Source organism: Oncorhynchus gorbuscha, unplaced genomic scaffold (genome assembly GCF_021184085.1).
Source record: "Oncorhynchus gorbuscha isolate QuinsamMale2020 ecotype Even-year unplaced genomic scaffold, OgorEven_v1.0 Un_scaffold_35:::fragment_2:::debris, whole genome shotgun sequence".
Classification (NCBI taxonomy): Eukaryota; Metazoa; Chordata; class Actinopteri; order Salmoniformes; family Salmonidae; genus Oncorhynchus; species Oncorhynchus gorbuscha.
Window position 1 is genome coordinate 373,807 of NW_025745210.1, and position 23,061 is coordinate 396,867.

General features: G+C 49.1%; 1 protein-coding gene across 2 annotated transcripts in view; it reads left to right on the forward strand.

Annotated features, from left to right (window-relative positions):
* The first annotated feature begins 4,767 nt into the window (after nt 1-4,767).
* The window catches only part of LOC124017951 (basal cell adhesion molecule-like), a 116,934-nt gene continuing 98,640 nt past the window's right edge, over nt 4,768-23,061 (forward strand). The window contains exon 1 of one of the 2 annotated variants that reach the window (XM_046333191.1): nt 4,768-5,028. In XM_046333191.1, the coding sequence (XP_046189147.1) occupies nt 4,959-5,028 (70 nt within the window). In that variant the 5' untranslated portion in view covers nt 4,768-4,958. The remainder of the gene's footprint in view (nt 5,029-23,061) is intronic. The other variant, XM_046333192.1, reaches the window with a different exon arrangement.

A 23,061-nucleotide genomic window follows, 5' to 3' on the forward strand; every position in this document is an offset into this window, starting at 1 on the left:
AGAAGATGTTTCAGTGATATGTGGTTGTCTCACCGACGTTAGTGGACTGCACTTAATGTAAGTCTCCCTTTCTGGTTCCACAAAGATCCTCTGGTTCCAAGTAAAAGCTTTGAAAGGATGCTATTTGGAACCAAAAATGTTTTTTATCTGAACTGAAAGGGTTCTATCTGGAACCTTTTTTCAGAGGGTTCTCCTCCAGGGACAAATGGTTCTACATAGCACTCTTTTCTTCTGAGAGTACCTGACAGGGAGTTGGTACAGGTTGGTACAGCTGATCACATAGTGCTCTTGTTTCAGTTCTGAGCACATTAACAGTATTAGAGGGCTTCTGGTTGATGTGAGTCATAGTAGACAGTATCACTGCCTGGAAAAGAGCTGAGTGATCCTCTTTTAGGTCTGTGCCAAGACCAGAGATGAGAGAGAGAGAGAGAGAGAGAGAGAGAGAGAGAGAGAGAGAGAGAGAGAGAGAGAGAGAGAGAGAGAGAGAGAGAGAGAGAGGGGGAAGAGAGAGAGAGAGAGAGAGAGACAGACAGAGAGAGAGAGAGGGGGAAGGGAGAGAGAGAGAGAGAGAGAGAGACAGAGAGAGAGAGACAGAGAGAGAGAGAGAGAGAGAGAGAGAGAGAGAGAGAGAGAGAGAGAGAGAGAGAGAGAGAGAGAGAGAGAGAGAGAGAGAGAGAGAGAGAGAGAGAGAGAGAGACAGAGAGAGAGAGGGGGGAAGGGAAAGAGAGGACGGGAAAAAGAGGGACTGGTGGTGAATAGATGCATAAGAAGGGAGATGATTTTGTCAGATGTCATCTATCCTGTAATACTAAAGGAAGACATAAGGATTCACCTGAGCTCATAGTCTGCTCTCTCATTTCCTCATTTCTCTTAACCTACATATCCCTGTCTTACCCAGAGGCTATATGTTAACTATCCTCTGGAATTAAAGAACCCAACCACCTCTTATATCCTCTCTTCATTATTTTTTCATTTTATCCCTTCTTTCCTTTTGTATTACCCCCGACTATACCCCTGTCTTTATCCCCCAGTCTTTATCCCCCAGTCTTTATCCCCCAGCTTTACCCTGAAGTTTCACCATCACCTACTATTCTCTCTGTGTCCTAGTATTCTGGTATCCCCAGTTCCCCGCGGAATAGAAAGCTGTACATAAAAGGTGTCAGGTCCCATTGGTGTACAGCAGAAGCTACATAGACTATAGTATTACACTAGTTCTAACCAAAGGTGAACCACACCAGTGAGTGAGGCAGTCGCCCAAGCTGACCACCTCTGTATAGTGAGGGGCTTAGAAAGGGGTGAAAGAGAGGCTGTGCAACAGAATGCCATCCTCTGTATAGTGAGGGGCTTAGAAAGGGGTGAAAGAGAGGCTGTGCAACAGAATGCCATCCTCTGTATAGTGAGGGGCTTAGAAAGGGGTGAAAGAGAGGCTGTGCAACAGAATGCCATCCTCTGTATAGTGAGGGGCTTAGAAAGGGGTGAAAGAGAGGCTGTGCAACAGAATGCCATCCTCTGTATAGTGAGGGGCTTAGAAAGGGGTGAAAGAGAGGCTGTGCAACAGAATGCCATCCTCTTCTCTCCCGTCCTGCAGGAGTCCATTAGGTAATGACATAGTAAATCACTAGGTTACCTACTTCTCCCCTTCACCCTGACATCAGCTCAGCACAAGCATTTCATAACACTCACATTTTAACATCTGCTAACCATGTGTATGTGACCAATAAAATGTGATTTGATTTGAAACTACAGCCCTTGCATCAGAGCCTCTAGGTTTAGGCTGAGCTTATCTCTGTGTCGCTGTGTCTCTGTCTCTCTGACCCATCTCCATCACGCCACAGATAACTCAGAGCAGTCAATATCTGAGATGACTAGTGTTATTGATATTACTGAGTGCAGAGTGTGGGAAAGGTGCTTTCCTTATGGTGTCATGGCAGAGAATAGAGTGTGTTTATCACTATGACATAAATGACATAAATGACATAAACCTGAGCCAAATACATTTAACTCCGTTTTTCACAATTCCTGACTTTTAATCCTAGTAAAAAATTCCCTGTCTTATATCAGTTAGGATCACCACTTTATTTTAAGAATGTGAAATGTCAGAATAATAGTAGAGAGAATTATTTATTTCAGCTTTAATTTCTTTCATCACATTCCCAGTGGGTCAGAAGTTTACATACATTCAATTAGTATTGGGTAGCATTGCCTTTAAATTGTTTAACTTGGGGCAAATGTTTCGGGTAGCCTTCCACAAGCTCCCCACAATAACTTGGGTGAATTTTGGCCCATTCCTCCTGACAGAGGCAGTGTAACTGAGTCAGTTTTGTAGGCCTCCTTGCTCGCACACGCTTTTTCAGTTCTGTCCACAAATTTTCTATAAGATTGATGTCAGGGCCTTGTGATGGCCACTCCAATAACTTGACTTTGTTGTCCTTAAGCCATTTTGCGACAACTTTGGAAGTATGCTTGGGGTCATTGTACACTTGGAAGACCCATTTGCGACCAAACTTTAACTTCCTGACTGATGTCTTGAGATGTTGCTTCAGCATATCCACATAATTTTCCTGCCTCATGATGCCATCTATTTTGTGACGTGCACCAGTCCCTCCTGCAGCAAAGCACCCCCACAACATGATGCTGCCACCCCCGTGCTTCACGTTTGGGATGGTGTTCTTCGGCTTGTAAGCCTCCCCCATTTCCCACCAAACATAATGATGGTCATTATGGCCAAATAGTTCTATTTTTGTTTCATCAGACCAGAGGACATTTCGCCAAAAAGTACAATCTTTGTCCACATGTGCAGTTGCAAACCGTAGTTTGGCTTTTTTATGACGGTTTTGGAGCAGTGGCTTCTTCCTTGCTGAGCGGCCTTTCAGGTTATGTTGATATATAACTCATTTTACTGTAGAAATATACCTGTTTCCTCCAACATCTTCACAAGGTCTTTTGCTGTTGTTCTGGGATTGATTTACACTTTTTGCATCAAAGTACGTTCATCTCTAGGAGACAGAATGTTCTCCTTCCTGAGCGGTATGACAGCTGCCTGGTCCCATGGTGTTTATACTTGCGTACTATTGTTTGTACAGAAGAACGTGGTAAGGAGGAACCAGACTTGTGGAGGTCTCCAATTTTGTCTTGGCTGATTTCTTTTGATTTTCCCATGATGTCAAGCAAAGAGGCACTGAGTTTGAAGGTAGGCCTTGAAATACATCCACAGGTACACCTCCAATTGACTCAAATGATGTCAATTAGCCTATCAGAAGCTTCTAAAGCCATGACATCATTTTCTGCAATTTTTCAAGCTGTTTAAAGGCACAGTCAACTTAGTGTATGTAAACGTCTGACCCACTGGAATTGTGATACAGTGAATTATAAGTGAAATAATCTGTCTGTAAACAATTGTTGGAAACATTACTTGTGTCATGCACAATGTAGATGTCCTTACCAACTTGCCAAAACTATAGTTTGTTAACAAGAAATTTGTGGACTGGTTGAAAAACAAGTTTTAATGACTCCAACCTAAGTGTATGTAAACTTCCTACTTCAACTGTTGATGTCCCATCACCCATCACGCTGTAAGTATAAACTGCTGTCAGTGTCTCTCAGTGGATCAGTGGTGTAACTACACAAGTGTGTGTGTGTGTGTGTGTGTGTGTGTGTGTGTGTGTGTGTGTGTGTGTGTGTGTGTGTGTGTGTGTGTGTGTGTGTGTGTGTGTGTGTGTGTGTGTGTGTGTGTGTGTGTGTGTGTGTGTGTGTGTGTGTGTGTGTGTGTGTGTGTGTGTGTGTGTGTGTGTGTGTGTGTGTGTAGCCTACTGTGCACATCAGATTGCAGACCCCTCCCTGTTGTTGTGTGGGTGATGTGTGTGAGTGAAGCATATCCCATCTCCACTTCCACAGGGGAAAACAAATATCAGACAGCTGTTTTGGCCCAACTAGCCCTGCAATGTGTGTTAAAAGACAACTGTTCAGCTCTGTGTGGAACAAGTATTACCAGTAGACACTCCTGGTTATTTAAGTCTCCAAAGTACACAGATCACTCTGTCTCGTAGTTCACCCACTTTGTATGTACTTCCTAACCTCCCAGTTTATAGCAGATTGAACCAAAACCAACTCCAGGTCACAGAATACACACTCCGTGAATTCAAGTTGGAATGATTTAAGCCACTTCTCCCTCCCATATCCATGAATTGCCTATAGGGGGTTAGTAAGAAAAATGCCTGAAGGAGATTGTATTACATGTCTAGGAATGAATGATATAAGTATAGTAGACTAGTCTGCTGGGTTGTTATTGTCTGTTAGCGGGGTCAGTGATGATTCTCCCCACAGTAGTGTGTAGGCTATAAGAAATTCATAATATGAAGAAACTGGATATTTTCAACTATATGATTCTGAATCTGATTTTATCCACAGCTGATATTAACTAACAAGGTAGTAGGCTGTGTATTATTGTTCTTATTGTTGGTTAGGAATGAAAATAAAATACATCTATATAATTTGGCTATATTGTTAATGTATTATCTGTAATAACCTAATAATATATGTTGAAGGCTAAGGAACTAAAAATAGTGGTTGGAGTTGGCAAGAGTTTTTACTTTTCACTTCGGTGTTAATGTTGTTTTTGAAAATCTATTTGAACTTTTCAAAAACCGCCTACAACGATGCAGGCAGAGTTGAATAGTCAAGCAAGTTTTTTCTGGGAAACTGAGTTGTAGCGGGAGAGAGAGAGCGAGGGAGGGGCGTGGGTCACCTTTTGTGGAAATACATCAACCAAGACTGCCACCAGCATCAGATTTCTCGCTGTGAGAGAGAGGGGGGATAGCGCTCGCTTTATTGAGAGAGCGGAAGAGAGAGAGAGAAACAACTCTGGACGACTGAAGACTTGCTGCTGCCACAAACACATAACGACAGAAACACCTAAAGAAAAACAGCTAAATACATCTGTAAAAGTTACAGATCGAGCCATGGACGGGATGGTTGCATTTGGACGCGCTTCTCTCCTGTGCACCTTGCTGCTTTGCTTTTCATTGCAAGGTAAGACACTTCGATTTCACGCGTCCCCGCCTGTTTTATATTAGAAAGTAAATATTGTTTTAGCCCAATGCTGCTCGTTCCTCTTGGCTGGAGGCTATATATGTCTTCACTGCCTGCACCGTTGTTTTATCTTCAACTATTGCAGTGCGTTATATCATAGTAAGCTATGGACTGCGTATCACATTAAAAGTGTTTGAAATGCATTAGTGGGTTATACAACTTTAATGTACTCTCGGCATATTGTCACTAAGCTATTTTTAAATTATTAGAGAAAAGACTGCACTTGCCCTTTGTTGTCGTGTGGGAACCCTCTGCTCGGCAGTGGAGTGCACTTCTGAGCGCACAAATGACTGCAGTAGCCTGTAGCTGAGACGCGGCCGGGATGGCCGCTATGTCTGTGATGTTCAAAATGCGTCTGATGAGGTGTGGTGCGCCTCGAACTATACAGAGTATTTTTTAAATGGATTGATATATGGGCCTTTATGAATGAAATGGATTTAGGGTAGGCCTATTCACAACCTTACCGGCAGGTTGCATAAACCTTATGATGTATTTATAATTTGCATTATCTGCCCCAAATTTGAGCAAGGTCTCATGCTTTCAAACTCTATCATTTAGCTTTTCCACTCCACTGTTTTCTTGTCTCTTATGGATAAAGAATAAAAAGGTTACAAGGCTACAGACATGTTGAGTTATATAACTAACGGTGCTGTAGGCTGTTTGGCCTTGTAGGGTGGGGTCCATTTGGCCAAGCCTCTCTCTCTCTCTACTTATCTATTGCTCTCCCTCACCACTGCCTCTCACTCATCATCTTTTGTTTGTTATCTCTCTCTCTATCTGCAACTTTCTGTCTCTTTTTTTTCTACATCAAAATTCCCCTCTTGATCTCCCCAATCTGAATCTCTGCCTCTTTGAGTTTACTTGGCTGGTGTTCAGCAACAACCCTCCCTCTATCTGCACCCATCCCTCATTTTCTCTGCATCCCTCCCTCTCTCGTGCTCCATTCCCCCCTCGCTCTGCACCATCCTTCACTCTCTCATACTCCATCCCTTCCTCTCTCGTGCTCCATCCCTCCCTCTCTCGTGCTCCATCCCTCCCTCTCTCTAGCTCCATCCCTCCCTCTCTCGTGCTCCATCCCTCCCTCTCTCGTGCTCCATCCCTCCCACTCTCGTGCTCCATCCCTTCCTCTCTCCAGCTCCATCCCTCCCTCTCTCGTGCTCCATCCCTCCCTCTCTCGTGCTCCATCCCTTCCTCTCTCCAGCTCCATCCCTCCCTCTCTCGTGCTCCATCCCTCCCACTCTCGTGCTCCATCCCTTCCTCTCTCCAGCTCCATCCCTCCCTCTCTCGTGCTCCATCCCTTCCTCTCTCCAGCTCCATCCCTCCCTCTCTCGTGCTCCATCTCTCCCTCTCCCTCTAAACCTCTACCACACCGTTCTCAGATCTCCACTACCCCGTCCTCTCCACCCCCGTCCTCTCCACTCCCCGTCCTCTCCACCCCCGTCCTCTCCACCCCCGTCCTCTCCACTCCCCGTCCTCTCCACCCCCGTCCTCTCCACCCCCGTCCTCTCCACTCCCCGTCCTCTCCACTCCACCCCCCGTCCTCTCCACCCCCGTCCTCTCCACTCCCCGTCCTCTCCACCCCTCTCTCCTCCCCGTCCTCTCCACCCCTGCTCCCCCTCCCTCCTCCCTCCATCCACTCTTCACCTGGTCGTTGAGGCAGTTGTTCTCTGGGCTGTGCTGCTGTGGCTGTGTGTATATGAGCCCAGTCTTTCATGATGCCACTGTGTAGACTGTGTGTCTGAGACTAAATAGGTGTCTGTACTAAAAGCCAAAGCCAGCTAATGGAAGGCCTGGTACCTCACGTAGGAGGCTGGACACAGCAGTGGGTGGTGCCTTGATTGTAGCTAAGAGCTCGTGTTCTTAGCTCTTCCAGTCCCCACCCCTGGCCCTTTAGTCTGTACATAGGACATTATGAAACACTGTTGTCCCCACCTCCACGGCAGCCAGTCCAGGTCCAGGACACCCCTGCAGTGGCTGAATAGACCAGCACTCCCATAAACTTTAGTGCAGTACGCCTCTCTCTCACTGTAAAAGGGTACAAGACCGCTCCCTCTCCTACCTCTTCTACCTTCCCCTCTTCTTACCTCCAACCCGTCCCTCTCTCTCCCTCCCTCCCCCTGGCTCGTTTGTCTAATAATAGCAGGTTTCTCTGTGGGATACTGTCACACACACACACACATATCCTGACTCACCACACAACTATAACACGGTGAACCAAAAAGGACCACAGGACACATAACACCGCACACATAACACACCCCTGTGGGAGTGTGTGTGACACAAATATGCGGCGCATGACATCCAGACCATCCCAGGGTGCTTTGCATGCCTGTACCGATGGCGGCGCAATTGATATGTGATCGGTTGAACTGTACAGGTTGGAAATGTCTCCTCGGCATACCATACAATGTCACCCAGAGTTAGAATCATCAACAGCCAAACTTCTAGAACCAAATCATGCCGGCCAGGTATCGGAAAGATTAGTCAGATTGAGGATTATTTCTGATTAGGAAAGTTAGTTTTTAACTAGTAAATGACTATCACACCTGTTCTTTGCAATGAGGCGTTTGATGTGTTGGAAGTTCCAGAAGCTTGCCGTCGGGGGAAAACGTGTGTATCAGCAGTTGTCTATTGTCATTTGTTCTGTGGGTTTAGATAAACATGGCTGGGTTTTGTTGGTAGAAAAAGGTGATTTTGCTTTTCTCACTACCTAAATGTGTTCGCTGGCTGTACTGTCTCAGTTTTGCTCTCTTGTGGTGAGAAGGGGTGGGGTTGGGTGAGGAAGGGTGAGGGGGGTCACTAAGGAGAGTGGGGTCAGGTGAGGAAGGATGGGGGGTCACTGAGAAGGGTGGGGTCAGGTGAGGAAGGGTAAGGGGGTCACTGAGAAGGGTGGGGTCAGGTGAGGAAGGGTAAGGGGGGTCACTGAGAAGGGTGGCAGAGAGAATTGCTGAGACAGGCCGTCAGCTGAGTTCAAGGTGCTGTAGGAAACTCTGAGCCTCCACCCTTTGTCTATCAACTCCTTAATTCCCCCAGTCATTTCCCCATTGACATCAAACACCCCCCCCCTCCCCGCTGCCATGTGTAATTATTATGGTATTAGAGCAGAGAAATGAAAAGCCTGCCATTTAGCCAGTGGAGATAAAAGCCAGGGAGCTTCTTCAAGATTTTATTTTTAATTTTGACAGGGGGTTAGGGGTTCTGATGGTGTTCTAAGTTTACACACACACACACGCACGCACGCACGCACGCACGCACGCACGCACGCACACACACACACACACACACACACACACACACACACACACACACACACACACACACACACACACACACACACACACACACACACACGAGCCCTGTAGATTCCTCTTATTGTGCAACAGCTCTAAACAATGATAGCTAGCACTACCCTGAGTGACAGGTTGATAAGGGAGCTGGTATCATTTAACCTGGGGGTGTACAGATGTAGGATCTTCTTTTGTTGCTGAGAATTTTCAGGAAATGTGAACTCGTAGTGTGTTTGAGTTCTAAAAAGGCTTCTAAAGTGTGTAATTTCTACTCTGAAATGTCACACTTAATTTGCCCTAACAAAAAATGTATCAAACCATACAAAAATGTCCATTAATTATAATCCACATAAGAATTCCCATTTCCTGTTGCTGCAGGATTGTTTTCCTGCTGTAGCAAACTGGCTCAAATTAAGGTCCTACCTTTGTAGACTGTCCCCAGTCCACCTGGCCGTGCTGCTGCTCCAGTTTCAACTGTTCTGCCTTATTATTATTGGACCATGCTGGCCATTTATGAACATTTGAACATCTTGGTCATGTTCTGTTATAATCTCCACCCGGCACAGCCAGAAGAAGACTGGCCACCCCACATAGCCTGGTTCCTCTCTAGGTTTCTTCCTTGGTTTTGGCCTTTCTTGGGAGTTTTTCCTAGCCACTGTGCTTCTACACCTGCATTGCTTGCTGTTTGGGGTTTTAGGCTGTGTTTCTGTACAGCACTTTGAGATATCAGCTGATGTATGAAGGGCTATATAAATACATTTGATTTGATTTGATTTGTAGGTGCAGGAGCACTGGGACTGCTATTAGTTTGGGTGATTCATGCTTCTCCACTGGGTTTGGGTTAGAGGGGAGATAGATGGAGACGGAGCTGAACTCTCATATAGTAATGAGTGGTATTCCTATGGACAGGTTGGAGCTCGTCCTGAATGTCTGTGCATTCAAACATTGTTTCTCTGGCAGAGAGGTGCTGCCTCTTCACAACACAATGGTGCTAATCCAAAAACGCACAACACTTTACATTATTGGGCCCCATTCACCACCAAGACACCGTACTACAACGGTTGAGCTGCGGTCCATTCATACATCCACCGCATTTCAGTGGTTTGGCAGCTTTCCTTTCATGTGATATATGCCACTGTAGTGGTTACTCTCTGCTGGGTTCATGTAGACCACATTGGAACAATGAAGCTTTCTGCATAAATCCTCATGATAGTGGATGAGCGTTACTGGGTTTAAGTCGTCCTAACCTTTTCAAATCCAAACTAGTGCTCTTTCTTATCTCTCTGTGGTTTGTTTTCATGGTGGGAGAAATTCAAACAGTCCAGTTGGTGAATTAAGTGGCTGGCAGGCAGGCAGGCAGGCAGGCAGGCAGGCAGGCAGGCAGGCAGGCAGGCAGGCAGGCAGGCAGGCAGGCAGGCAGGCAGGCAACGGTGGTCATCTGGGTATGAAATGACAGGTTTCACGTGGTTAATCCTAGTTTGAAGTCAGCTAGCGGAGGATGTGGTTCATAGAAACACTCCTCAGAGCTTTTCATCCTAATATCATCAAAGATCTTCAAAAAGAGCAGCTAAAGCCATGATTAGAATGCTGAGGTGCAGACACACACACACACACACACACACACACACACACACACACACACACACACACACACACACACACACACACACACACACACACACACACACACACACACACACACACACACACACACACACACACACACACACACACACACACACACACACACACACACACACACACACACACACACACTTTAATAGTTAGGATTAACTTGGTCACTGTTCTAAATTTCTCTCTTGTCCTATCTCCTGTCTGTCTCTGTCTCTCTCCCTCTGTCTCCATCCTCCCTTCTCTTCCCTCACTGCCCTCCCTCACTCTAGCTCACCCTTTTGTTTTGGGTAATGGTGGCTCACTGGAGGGAGTCGTTGGTGTGTATTGATGTTTGTGGTGATTTACTGTGTTGTGTTGTTTGGAGCTACTGAGAAGAATACTGGGAGGAAGGTGTGCTGTGATGTGTGCGTTGGATAGGGTGCTGAGTGATTGGGGAGAGAGGGAGATAGTGAGAGATATGAAGAGAGATTGGGGAGAGGGAGATAGTGAGAGATATGGAGAGATATTGGGGAGAGAGGGAGATAGTGAGAGATATGGAGAGAGATTGGGGAGATAGTGAGATAAATGGAAAGAGATTGGGGAGAGAGGGAGATAGTGAAAGATATTGAGAGAGATTGGGAAGAGAGGGAGATAGTGAGAGATATGGAGAGAGATTGGGAAGAGAGGGAGATAGTGAGAGATATGGAGAGAGATTGGGGAGAGAGGGAGATAGTGAGAGATATGGAGAGAGATTGGGGAGAGGGGGAGATAGTGAGAGATATGGAGAGAGATTGGGGAGAGAGGGAGATAGTGAGAGATATGGAGAGAGATTGGGGAGAGAGGGAGATAGTGAGAGATATGGAGAGAGATTGGGGAGAGGGGGAGATAGTGAGAGATATGGAGAGAGATTGGGGAGAGAGGGAGATAGTGAGAGATATGGAGAGAGATTGGGGAGAGAGAGGGATAGTGAGAGATATGGAGAGAGATTGGGGAGAGAGGGAGATAGTGAGAGATATGGAGAGAGATTGGGGAGAGAGGGAGATAGTGAGAGATAGGGGAGAGAGATTGGGGAGAGAGAGGGATAGTGAGAGATATGGAGAGAGATTGGGGAGAGAGGGAGATAGTGAGAGATATGGAGAGAGATTGGGGAGAGAGGGAGATAGTGAGAGATAGGGGAGAGAGATTGGGGAGAGAGGGAGATAGTGAGAGATAGGGGAGAGAGGGATAGTGAGAGATATGGAGAGAGATTGGGGAGAGAGGAAGCTGACTACTAGTGCCTTTGATTTCTCCATGGTTGCTGCTTCAAGGCTGTCTTGTCATTAGGGGCTTCATGGGGTTTTAAGGGGAGGAAGGAAACAGAGAGGGAGAGAGGATGAGAGAGAGAGGATGAGCTCAAGGGATGGGACGAGGGGTGATTACAGCTGACTATTGTGTTACTGCAGTTTCAGATTGTATTGGTGTCTCAAGTGAGGAAGATGATAAAGATGATAAAGATGATGATGATGATAGTGAAGAGAGGTGGTCGGGGGGTCGTAGGTCATTTCAAGTGCAGCCTTGAAAGGAGACGGAATGGGGGTTGGGGGGCTGTATTGCAAGAAACATTTAAAATTCAAAAGCTATTCGGGGAGACAAGGTTAAGTGCTGCCAATGCATTTAGTGGGAGTGCAGTAGAAACATGCTGCGCCAAAGAACCTTCATTCAGGATCCATGGGGCTTTTTAGGCATTCAGCACACACGCTATTAGAGCTACATATAAATATGTGTCAGGGAGAGAGAGGAAGGATCATGGCCTACATATTCCATCTATTGCACGCTACAACATGGCAACCCCCACTAGTGTTTCTTGGTTAGCAGTTGTTCCTGGGTTGTCCAGACCGAGGAAGGAGATGCACACACACACACACACACACACACACACACACACACACACACACACACACACACACACACACACACACACACACACACACACACACACACACACACACACACACACACACACACACACACACACACACACACACACACACACACACACACACACACACATGCGAAGTCAGAATTCAGGAATACCAATTAGGAAGTCTGTGGAAAACCCCATGATCTGCAGGGGCGGATCAGTTTACTGGCAGACAAGAAACCTCTGGACGCCCCCCGTCTCCCCTGTCTGTCTGCCTGTTCTGAGCTGGGTCTTGGGTCTGTCTGCCTGTTCTGAGCTGGGTCTTGGGTCTGTCTGCCTGTTCTGAGCTGGGTCTTGGGTCTGTCTGCCTGTTCTGAGCTGGGTCTTGGGTCTGTCTGCCTGTTCTGAGCTGGGTCTTGGGTCTGTCTGCCTGTTCTGAGCTGGGTCTTGGGTCTGTCTGCCTGTTCTGAGCTGGTGGGTCTTGGGTCTGTCTGCCTGTTCTGAGCTGGGTCTTGGGTCTGTCTGCCTGTTCTGAGCTGGGTCTTGGGTCTGTCTGCCTGTTCTGAGCTGGTGGGTCTTGGATCTGTCTGCCTGTTCTGAGCTGGGTCTTGGGTCTGTCTGCCTGTTCTGAGCTGGGTCTTGGGTCTGTCTGCCTGTTCTGAGCTGGGTCTTGGGTCCTGTGGGAGCTTCTCAAGCTGTTGCTTCTCAGACGTCAACAGTTGCCTCAACAGCAGTCGAACCCTAACCCTCTCCTCTCCCACCCTGTGTCCTTTCACACCATGCAGCATGCTACAGGCTGAGGACGGAACTAGAGGAAGGCTGCATAGACAGTTAGTGGACCTTGTGTGTGTTGAACGTACCCCTGACCAACATGGTTGTTTCAGGACTCGCATTAGAGCTGTGTTTAGGAGTGGTCTTTACATGGTAGACTAAGGTTTAGGAGAGAGTGTGAGTGGATGTTGTGTGTTTGAACACACCTCTTGCTGAGTGAGTTGTTTGCCCCTCGTCAGTCAGTCAGTGGCAGCCCTGTTAAGCTTAAGGAGTGGTCAACAAATGGTTGTTGTGTAACAGGGGTTCTTTTCAATCTTATCGCCATCCCATGGAATGTGACAGAGAGTTCACCAAGCTAAAGAGCAGTGTGTGTGTGTGTGTGTGTGTGTGTGTGTGTGTGTGTGTGTGTGTGTGTGTGTGTGTGTGTGTGTGTGTGTGTGTGTGTGTGTGTGTGTGTGTGTGTGTGTGTGTGTGTGTGTGTGTGTGTGTGTGTGTGTGTGTGTGTGTGTGTGTGTGTGATGCAGGGATTTATTACTATTATTTTTTCTTCTTTCATCTCCAATCTCCAGTTCAATGTTGTCTCATTCTGTTAAAGGAGAACATATACATTCCTCTGTGTGAGACATTTATCCTGCTTTATAATGTAGTTAATGGTTAGCTGGACATTGTTAACCTCACTGTTTGACAAACCGTGCAATACAAATTATTCATGGGGAGGAGGAGCAGGCGGAGAGATGGGGCAGGAGGAGAGATGGGGCAGGAGGAGAGATGGAGCAGGAGGAGAGATGGAGGAGAGGTGGAGCAGGAGAAAAGGTGGAGAGGTGGAGCAGGAGGGGAGATGGAGCGGGAGGTGAGGTGGAGCAGGAGGAGAGGTGGAGCAGGAGGAGAGGTGGAGCAGGAGGAGAGATGGAGCAGGAGGAGAGGTGGAGCAGGAGGAGAGGTGGAGCAGGAGGAGAGGTGGAGCAGTAGGAGAGGTGGAGCAGGAGGTTAGGTGGAACAGGAGGAGAGGTGGAGCAGGAGGAGAGGCGGTGTAGGAAGAGATATGGAGCAGGAGGAGAGGTGGAGCAGGAGGAGAGATTGAGCAGGAGGTGAGGTGGAGCAGATAGAGAGGTGGAGCAGGAGGAGAGAAGGAGCAGTAGGAGAGATGGAGCAGGAGGAGAGATGGAGCAGGGGAGAGGTGGAGCAGGAGGAGAGGTGGAGCAGGGGAGAGGTGGAGCAGGAGGAGAGGTGGAGCAGGAGGAGAGGTGGAGCAGGAGGAGAGGTGGAGCAGGAGGAGAGGTGGAACAGGAGGAGAGATGGAGCAGGAAGAGAGATGGAGCAGGAGGAGAGGTGGAGCAGGAGGAGAGATGGTGTAGGAGGAGAGGTGGAACAGGAGGAGAGGTGGAGCAGGAAGAGAGATGGAGCAGGAGGAGAGGTGGAGCAGGAGGAGAGATGGAGCAGGAGGTTAGGTGGAACAGGAGGAGAGGTGGAACAGGAGGAGAGGTGGAGCAGGTGTAGAGATGGTGTAGGAGGAGAGGTGGAACAGGAGGAGAGGTGGAGCAGGAAGAGAGATGGTGTAGGAGGAGAGATGGAGCAGGAGGAGAGATGGAGCAGGAGGTTAGGTGGAACAGGAGGAGAGGTGGAGCAGGAGGAGCAGGAGGGGAGATGGAGCGGGAGGTGAGGTGGAGCAGGTGGAGCAGGAGGAGAGGTGGAGCAGGAGGAGAGGTGGAGCAGGAGGAGAGATGGAGCAGGAGGAGAGATGGAGCAGGAGGAAAGATGGAGCAGGAGGAGAGGTGGAGCAGGGGGAGAGGCGGTGTAGGAAGAGATATGGAGCAGGAGGAGAGGTGGAGCAGGAGGAGGGATTGAGCAGGAGGTGAGGTGGAGCAGATAGAGAGGTGGAGCAGGAGGTTAGGTGGAGCAGGAGGAGAGAAGGAGCAGGAGGAGAGATGGAGCAGTAGGAGAGATGGAGCAGGAGGAGAGGTGGAGCAGGAGGAGAGGTGGAGCAGGAGGAGAGGTGGAGCAGGAGGAGAGGTGGAACAGGAGGAGAGGTGGAGCAGGAAGAGAGATGGAGCAGGAGGAGAGGTGGAGCAGGAGGAGAGATGGAGCAGGAGGAGAGATGGAGCAGGTGTAGAGATGGTGTAGGAGGAGAGGTGGAACAGGAGGAGAGGTGGAACAGGAGGAGAGGTGGAGCAGGAAGAGAGATGGTGTAGGAGGAGAGATGGAGCAGGTAGGTGAGATGGAGCAGGAGGTTAGGTGGAACAGGAGGAGAGGTGGAGCAGGAGGAGAGGTGGAGCAGGAGGAGAGATGGGGGAGAGGTGGAGCAGGGGAGAGGTGGAGCAGGAGGAGAGGTGGAGCAGGAGGAGAGGTGGAGCAGGAGGAGAGGTGGAACTGGAGGAGAGGTGGAACAGAAGGAGAGGTGGAGGAGAGGTGGAACAGGAGGAGAGGTGGAGCAGGAAGAGAGATGGTGTAGGAGGAGAGATGGAGTAGGAGGAGAGATGGAGCAGGAGGTTAGGTGGAACAGGAGGAGAGGTGGAGCAGGAGGAGAGGTGGAGCAGGAGGAGAGATGGAGGAGAGGTGGAGCAGGGGAGAGGTGGAGCAGGAGGAGAGGTGGAGCAGGAGGAGAGGTGGAACAGGAGGAGAGGTGGAGCAGGAGGAGAGGTGGAGCAGGAGGAGAGGTGGAGCAGGTGCAGAGGTGGAACAAGAGGAGAGTACTGTACTGTATACATATGTTTTTGTCACTGTGTGTGTGTGTGTGTGTGTGTGTGTGTGTGTGTGTGTGTGTGTGTGTGTGTGTGTGTGTGTGTGTGTGTGTGTGTGTGTGTGTGTGTGTGTGTGTGTGTGTGTGTGTGTGTGTGTGTGTGTGTGTGTTTGTATCCATATTTCCTAAGTCTGAGTTAAGGTCTCTCTCTGTGAGAAATGGAGCTTCCCGGTGCATTAGCTGAGAGTGAAGATAGTGTAACATCAGGGATCAGATTGTATGTCCACTACAGGGCCAGGCTCGTCAGGTGACTGCCCGCAGGAAACCCACTGTCTTTGTTTGTTGGAGGTGTAGCTTACCTCCGCTCCTCTCCCAGGACGACCACAGCTCCATCACCCCCTTCTCTCTTCACCATGGCCAATAAAGCCTGTGTGAACTTGACTTTAACAAAGACAGATTGTGGTGGGATAAAGTTACAGAGAAAACACAGTTAATATCCTCCTCAAGTCACAGCGTGTTCTCTACCTCTATACCTCTCTACCTCTCTACCTCTACCTCTCTACCTCTCTACTTCTCTACCTATCTCACCTCTCTACCTCTCTACCTCTCTACATCTACCTCTCTACCTATCTCACCTCTCTACCTATCTCACCTCTCTACCTCTCTACCTCTTTACCTATCTCACCTCTCTACCTCTCTACCTCTCTCACCTCTCTACCTCTCTACCTATCTCACCTCTCTACCTATCTCACCTCTCTACCTCTCTACCTATCTCACCTCTCTACCTATCTCACCTCTCTACCTCTCTACCTCTTTACCTATCTCACCTCTCTACCTCTCTCACCTCTCTCACCTCTCTCACTTCTCTACCTCTCTACCTCTCTCACCTCTCTACCTCTCTACTTATCTCACCTCTCTACCTCTCTACTTATCTCACCTCTCTACCTCTCTACCTCTCTCACCTCTCTCACCTATCTCACCTCTCTACCTCTCTACCTCTCTCACCTCTCTACCTCTCTCACCTCTCTCACCTCTCTCACTTCTCTACCTCTCTACCTATCTCACCTCTCTACCTCTCTATCTCTCTCACCTCTCTACCTCTCTACTTATCTCACCTCTCTACCTCTCTTCCTTTCTCTCACCTCAACCTCTCTCACCTCTCTCTCTCTCTTTCTCTTTACCTCTCTCACCTCTCTACCTCTCTCACCTCTCTCACCTCTCTACCTCTATATCTCTCTCACCTCTCTACCTCTCTACCTATCTCACCACTCTACCTCTCTTCCTTTCTCTCACCTCTATCACCTCTCTACATCTCTCACCTCTCTACCTCTCTCACCTCTCTACCTCGCTCACCTCTCTACCTCTCTCACCTCTCTACCTCTCTACCCTTCTCACCTCTCTACCTCTCTACTCTCTACCCTTCTCACCTCTCTCACCTCTCTACCTCTCTCAACCTCTCTACGCTTCTCATTACTCTATCTCTCTCACCTCTCTACCTCTCTCACCTCTCTATCCTTCTCATATCTCTACCTCTCTCACCCCTCTACCCTTCTCATATCTCTACCTCTCTACCTCTCTCACCTCTCTACCCTTCTCATATCTCTACCTCTCTACCTCTCTCACCTCTCTACCCTTCTCATATCTCTACCTCTCTACTCTTCTCATATCTCCCTTCTCCCTCTCTCTCTCTCTCTCTCTCTCTCTCTCTCTCTCTCTCTCTCTCTCTCTCTCTCTCACCACTCTACCCCTCTGTCCCTCCTACACTCTGTTACCCCTGTCTATCACACTCCTCCCTCTCTTTCTCTCTCTCTTTCACCCCTCTACCCCTCTACCCCTCTGTCCCTCCTACACTCTGTTACCCCTGTCTATCACACTCCTCCCTCTCTTTCTCTCTCTCTTTCACCCCTCTACCCCTCTACCCCTCTGTCCCTCCTACACTCTGTTACCCCTGTCTATCACACTCCTCCCTCTCTTTCTCTCTCTCTTTCACCCCTCTACCCCTCTACCCCTCTGTCCCTCCTACACTCTGTTACCCCTGTCTATCACACTCCCCCTCTCTTTCTCTCTCTCTCACCCCTCTACCCCCTGTCCCTCCTACACTCTGTTACCCCTGTCTATCACACTCCCCCTCTCTTTCTCTCTCTCTCACCCCTCTACCCCCTGTCCCTCCTACACTCTGTTACCCCTGTCTATCACACTCCCCCTCTCTTTCTCTCTCTCTCACCCCTCTACCCCCTGTCCCTCCTACACTCTGTTACCCCTGTCTATCACACTCCTCCCTCTCTTTCTCTCTCTCTCGCTCACCCCTCTACCCTTCTGTCCCTCCTACACTCTGTTACCCCTGTCTATCACACTCCTCCCTCCCTTTCTCTCTCTCTCACCACTCTACCCCTCTGTCCCTCCTACACTCTGTTACCCCTGTCTATCACACTCCTCCCTCTCTTTCTCTCTCTCTCGCTCACCCCTCTACCCCTCTGTCCCTCCTACACTCTGTTACCCCTGTCTATCACACTCCTCCCTCCCTTTCCCTCTCTTTCACCACTCTACCCCTCTACCCCCTGTCCCTCCTACACTCTGTTACCCCTGTCTATCACACTCCTCCCTCTCTTTCTCTCTCTCTCTCTCACCCCTCTGTCCCTCCTGCACTCTGTTACCCCTGTCTATCACTCCTCCCTCTCTCTCTCTCTCTCTCTCTCTCTCTCTCTCTCTCTCTCTCTCTCTCTCTCTCTCTCTCTCTCTCTCTCTCTCTCTCTCTCTCTCTCTCTCTCTCTCTCTCTCTCTCTCTCTCTCACCCCTCTGTCCCTCCTACACTCTGTTACCCCTGTCTATCACACTCCTCCCTCTCTTTCTCTCTCTCACCCCTCTGTCCCTCCTACACTCTGTTACCCCTGTCTATCACACTCCTCCCTCTCTTTCTCTCTCTTTCACCCCTCTACCCCCTGTCCCTCCTACACTCTGTTACCCCTGTCTATCACACTCCTCCCTCTCTTTCTCTCTCTCACCCCTCTGTCCCTCCTACACTCTATTACCCCTGTCTATCACACTCCTCCCTCCCTTTCTCTCTCTCTCTTTCACCCCTCTACCCCCTGTCCCTCCTACACTCTGTTACCCCTGTCTATCACACTCCTCCCTCTCTTTCTCTCTCTCTCTCTCACCCCTCTACCCCCTGTCCCTCCTACACTCTGTTACGCCTGTCTATCACACTCCCCCCCTCTCTTTTCTCTCTCTCTCTCACCCCTCTACCCCCTGTCCCTCCTACACTCTGTTACCCCTGTCTATCACACTCCTCCCTCTCTTTCTCTCTCTCTTTCACCCCTCTACCCCCTGTCCCTCCTACACTCTGTTACCCCTGTCTATCACACTCCTCCCTCCCTTTCTCTCTCTCTCACCCCTCTACCCCCTGTCCCTCCTACACTCTGTTACCCCTGTCTATCACACTCCCCCTCTCTTTCTCTCTCTCTCACCCCTCTACCCCCTGTCCCTCCTACACTCTGTTACCCCTGTCTATCACACTCCTCCCTCTCTTTCTCTCTCTCGCTCACCCCTCTACCCCTCTGTCCCTCCTACACTCTGTTACCCCTGTCTATCACACTCCTCCCTCCCTTTCTCTCTCTCTCACCACTCTACCCCTCTGTCCCTCCTACACTCTGTTACCCCTGTCTATCACACTCCTCCCTCTCTTTCTCTCTCTCTCGCTCACCCCTCTACCCCTCTGTCCCTCCTACACTCTGTTACCCCTGTCTATCACACTCCTCCCTCCCTTTCCCTCTCTTTCACCACTCTACCCCTCTACCCCCCTGTCCCTCCTACACTCTGTTACCCCTGTCTATCACACTCCTCCCTCTCTTTCTCTCTCTCTCTCTCTCTCTCTCTCTCTCTCTCTCTCTCTCTCTCTCTCTCTCTCTCTCTCTCTCTCTCTCTCTCTCTCTCACACTCTGTTACTGTCCCTCCTACACTCTGTTACCCCTGTCTATCACACTCCTCCCCTCTCTTTCTCTCTCTCACCCCTCTGTCCCTCCTACACTCTGTTACCCCTGTCTATCACACTCCTCCCTCTCTTTCTCTCTCTTTCACCCCTCTACCCCCTGTCCCTCCTACACTCTGTTACCCCTGTCTATCACACTCCTCCCTCTCTTTCTCTCTCTCACCCCTCTGTCCCTCCTACACTCTGTTACCCCTGTCTATCACACTCCTCCCTCCCTTTCTCTCTCTTTCACCCCTCTACCCCCTGTCCCTCCTACACTCTGTTACCCCTGTCTATCACACTCCTCCCTCTCTTTCTCTCTCTCTCTCTCACCCCTCTACCCCCTGTCCCTCCTACACTCTGTTACCCCTGTCTATCACACTCCCCCTCTCTTTCTCTCTCTCTCTCACCCCTCTACCCCCTGTCCCTCCTACACTCTGTTACCCCTGTCTATCACACTCCTCCCTCTCTTTCTCTCTCTCTTTCACCCCTCTACCCCCTGTCCCTCCTACACTCTGTTACCCCTGTCTATCACACTCCTCCCTCCCTTTCTCTCTCTTTCACCCCTCTACCCCTCTACCCCTCTGTCCCTCCTACACTCTGTTACCCCTGTCTATCACACTCCTCCCTCCCTTTCTCTCTCTTTCACCACTCTACCCCTCTGTCCCTCCTACACTCTGTTACCCCTGTCTATCACATTCCTCCCTCTCTTTCTCTCTCTCTCACCCCTCTACCCCTCTGTCCCTCCTACACTCTGTTACCCCTGTCTATCACACTCCTCCCTCTCTTTCTCTCTCTCTTTCACCCCTCTACCCCCTGTCCCTCCTACACTCTGTTACCCCTGTCTATCACACTCCTCCCTCCCTTTCTCTCTCTTTCACCCCTCTACCCCTCTACCCCTCTGTCCCTCCTACACTCTGTTACCCCTGTCTATCACACTCCTCCCTCCCTTTCTCTCTCTTTCACCACTCTACCCCTCTGTCCCTCCTACACTCTGTTACCCCTGTCTATCACACTCCTCCCTCTCTTTCTCTCTCTCTCTCTCACCCCTCTACCCCCCTGTCCCTCCTACACTCTGTTACCCCTGTCTATCACACTCCTCTCCTCCATCTTTCCTGTCCTCCTCTGTCCCTATCCATCTCTTCTCTATGCCAGAGACAGATCAGAGATGAGTGCCTGGACTGTCTGTTGCTAATCACCATCACAATAGGATCTGCAGCAGGGTGACAGCGGGAGGTCTCAGATCGTGATTTCATTCCTAGTTTGATTGACATTCCCACTAATAACGGTAATTAGGCCGGAAGGGTTTGAAGCGCTGGTGATTCCCACAGATAACACAGTGAACTGACGTGTCATTTCTCAATAAGAGTTGGCAGACAGACTGAGCTCTCAATCTATGGCATTCTCTCTCTCTCTCTCTCTCTCTCTCTCTCTCTCTCTCTCTCTCTCTCTCTCTCTCTCTCTCTCTCTCTCTCTCTCTCTCTCTCTCTCTCTCTCTCTCTCTCTCTCTCTGTCTCTCTCACTCTCTCACACTCTCTCACACTCTCTCACACTCTCTCACTCACTCACTCACTCACTCACTCACTCACTCACTCACTCACTCACTCACTCACTCACTCACTCACTCACTCACTCACTCACTCACTCACTCACTCACTCTCTGTCTGTCTGTCTGTCTGTCTGTCTGTCTGTCTGTCTGTCTGTCTGTCTGTCTGTCTGTCTGTCTGTCTGTCTGTCTGTCTGTCTGTCTGTCTGTCTGTCTGTCTGTCTGTCTGTCTGTCTGTCTGTCTGTCTGTCTGTCTGTCTGTCTGTCTGTCTGTCTGTCTGTCTGTCTGTCTGTCTGTCTGTCTGTCTGTCTGTCTGTCTGTCTGTCTGTCTGTCTGTCTGTCTGTCTGTCTGTCTGTCTGTCTGTCTGTCTGTCTGTCTGTCTGTCTGTCTGTCTGTCTGTCTGTCTGTCTGTCTGTCTGTCTGTCTGTCTGTCTGTCTGTCTGTCTGTCTGTCTGTCTGTCTGTCTGTCTGTCTGTCTGTCTGTCTGTCTCTATGTCTCTATGTCATCCCACCCTCAGAGGAAAGCATTGGGCTTGTTGTTATTGTACAGATCTGTTTAAGCCCTAAAGGGTCTTCTTCAATGAACATGTCTGTGCCAGATTTGGCTCTTATTGTCTTTCTGAGTGAATGGTCTTCAAAGCACACAACTGAATTTAAAACCCAGCTTTCTCTTTTATTAGTTTATATTACTGTGGTGCTACATAAGTACAGTATCATATAATTTCATAGTTGATTTAATCTGATCCAAGCCAGCACTAGGAAGAACTATCTTGCTTTGTCCAAATTCAGATTTAATATTTAATCGATAGGATCCAATTTCAGTTATGACTCCATAATGCTAAATTAATCAAAATGACTTGTCCATCTGATCTATGTGATGGATGGTAATTCCACCAGTGATATTGGACTTAAGAGACTCCTAATTGATTCATGCCTGTTGTTATGAAGGACTAAAGTAATTGAAATGCCCCTTATGGGCGTCCATCTTGCTTTCTCCCTGGACGGATGGATCACGGTGATAATGTTAAAGTTCATTAAGGGGGAATGGTATAGGAAAAGGACATGGAAGGTTTAGGGCCCAGATTGAGAGAGCGAGAACACCAGGTACCACTAAAACAACATCCTATTATCCCCATAAAGCCCCAGCCCACTGGCTGTCTCTGTAGCCATGGTAATGAACGATGCAGACCTCCTCGTCAATCAGGCATCAGTGAGCGCGTGCAGGGGGAGTTGGGGTGTGTGTGTGTGTGTGTGTGGGTGTGTCCGTGCCTGTGCATACTGAACAGTGTGTCTGGGTGAGGCTGGTTAATCAGAGGGCCAGAGAGGACACATGTTCATTAATAAGGCCTCTCACAAAGGAGGACACGAGGAGGGAGGGAGGGAGAGACGGACGGAGAGAGAGACAGAGGGAGGGAGGCAGATTAGGCCACTGATTAGGCTACTGGTTCTCACTACCTCTGCCCTGACTGATACAGCTGGCATAGCTGATGTGGGTGACTGTGTTACTGCAGTGAGTGACACTATGTGAGGGATACTCCTAGTTGTTTTAGTGTGTATCTAATGGTGCCTGAGTGTCTGTCTGAGAGAGGTAGGAGTATTCTATTCAATACTGTGTGTCTGAATTTAAAGTGTTTTCTGCCGAAGGGCAGTATACTGCAGCACTACCCCACATCTCTCCCCCTTCCTCCCCCGCACCCTCTCCCCACCTCTTTATCAACCTCTCTCCCTGTCTCCCCCCCTCTCTCAGTAGCTGTGGTTGTAGGAAGAGGAACAGAACCACATTGTTAAGACATTCCTCAGGCTGTTGGAATGCAGGTATTAATGGAGGCTGATTAAACACACAGCGAGGAGAGGAGAGAACAGGGAAAAGAAGAGAGAGAGGGAAGGAAGGTATGGAAAGGAGGGTACGTGTGGATTAGGGGGAGTGGTGTAGGGAGGTAGACTGAGGCACAGAAAAGGGAGAGAATCAAGAACAAAAAGAGTTGTTGATTTATAACCAGGATGTGATGGGTCGTGTGCGTGTGTGAGAAGGGGAGGATCCTTGTTGATTTCCCAGGTTTATGGCTCTGAGTGTGTTGACAGTGTGTTTGGAATGTATTCTTCATTAACTGAGCTAACTTTGCTGTGTGTGTGTGTGTGTGTGTGTGTGTGTGTGTGTGTGTGTGTGTGTGTGTGTGTGTGTGTGTGTGTGTGTGTGTGTGTGTGTGTGTGT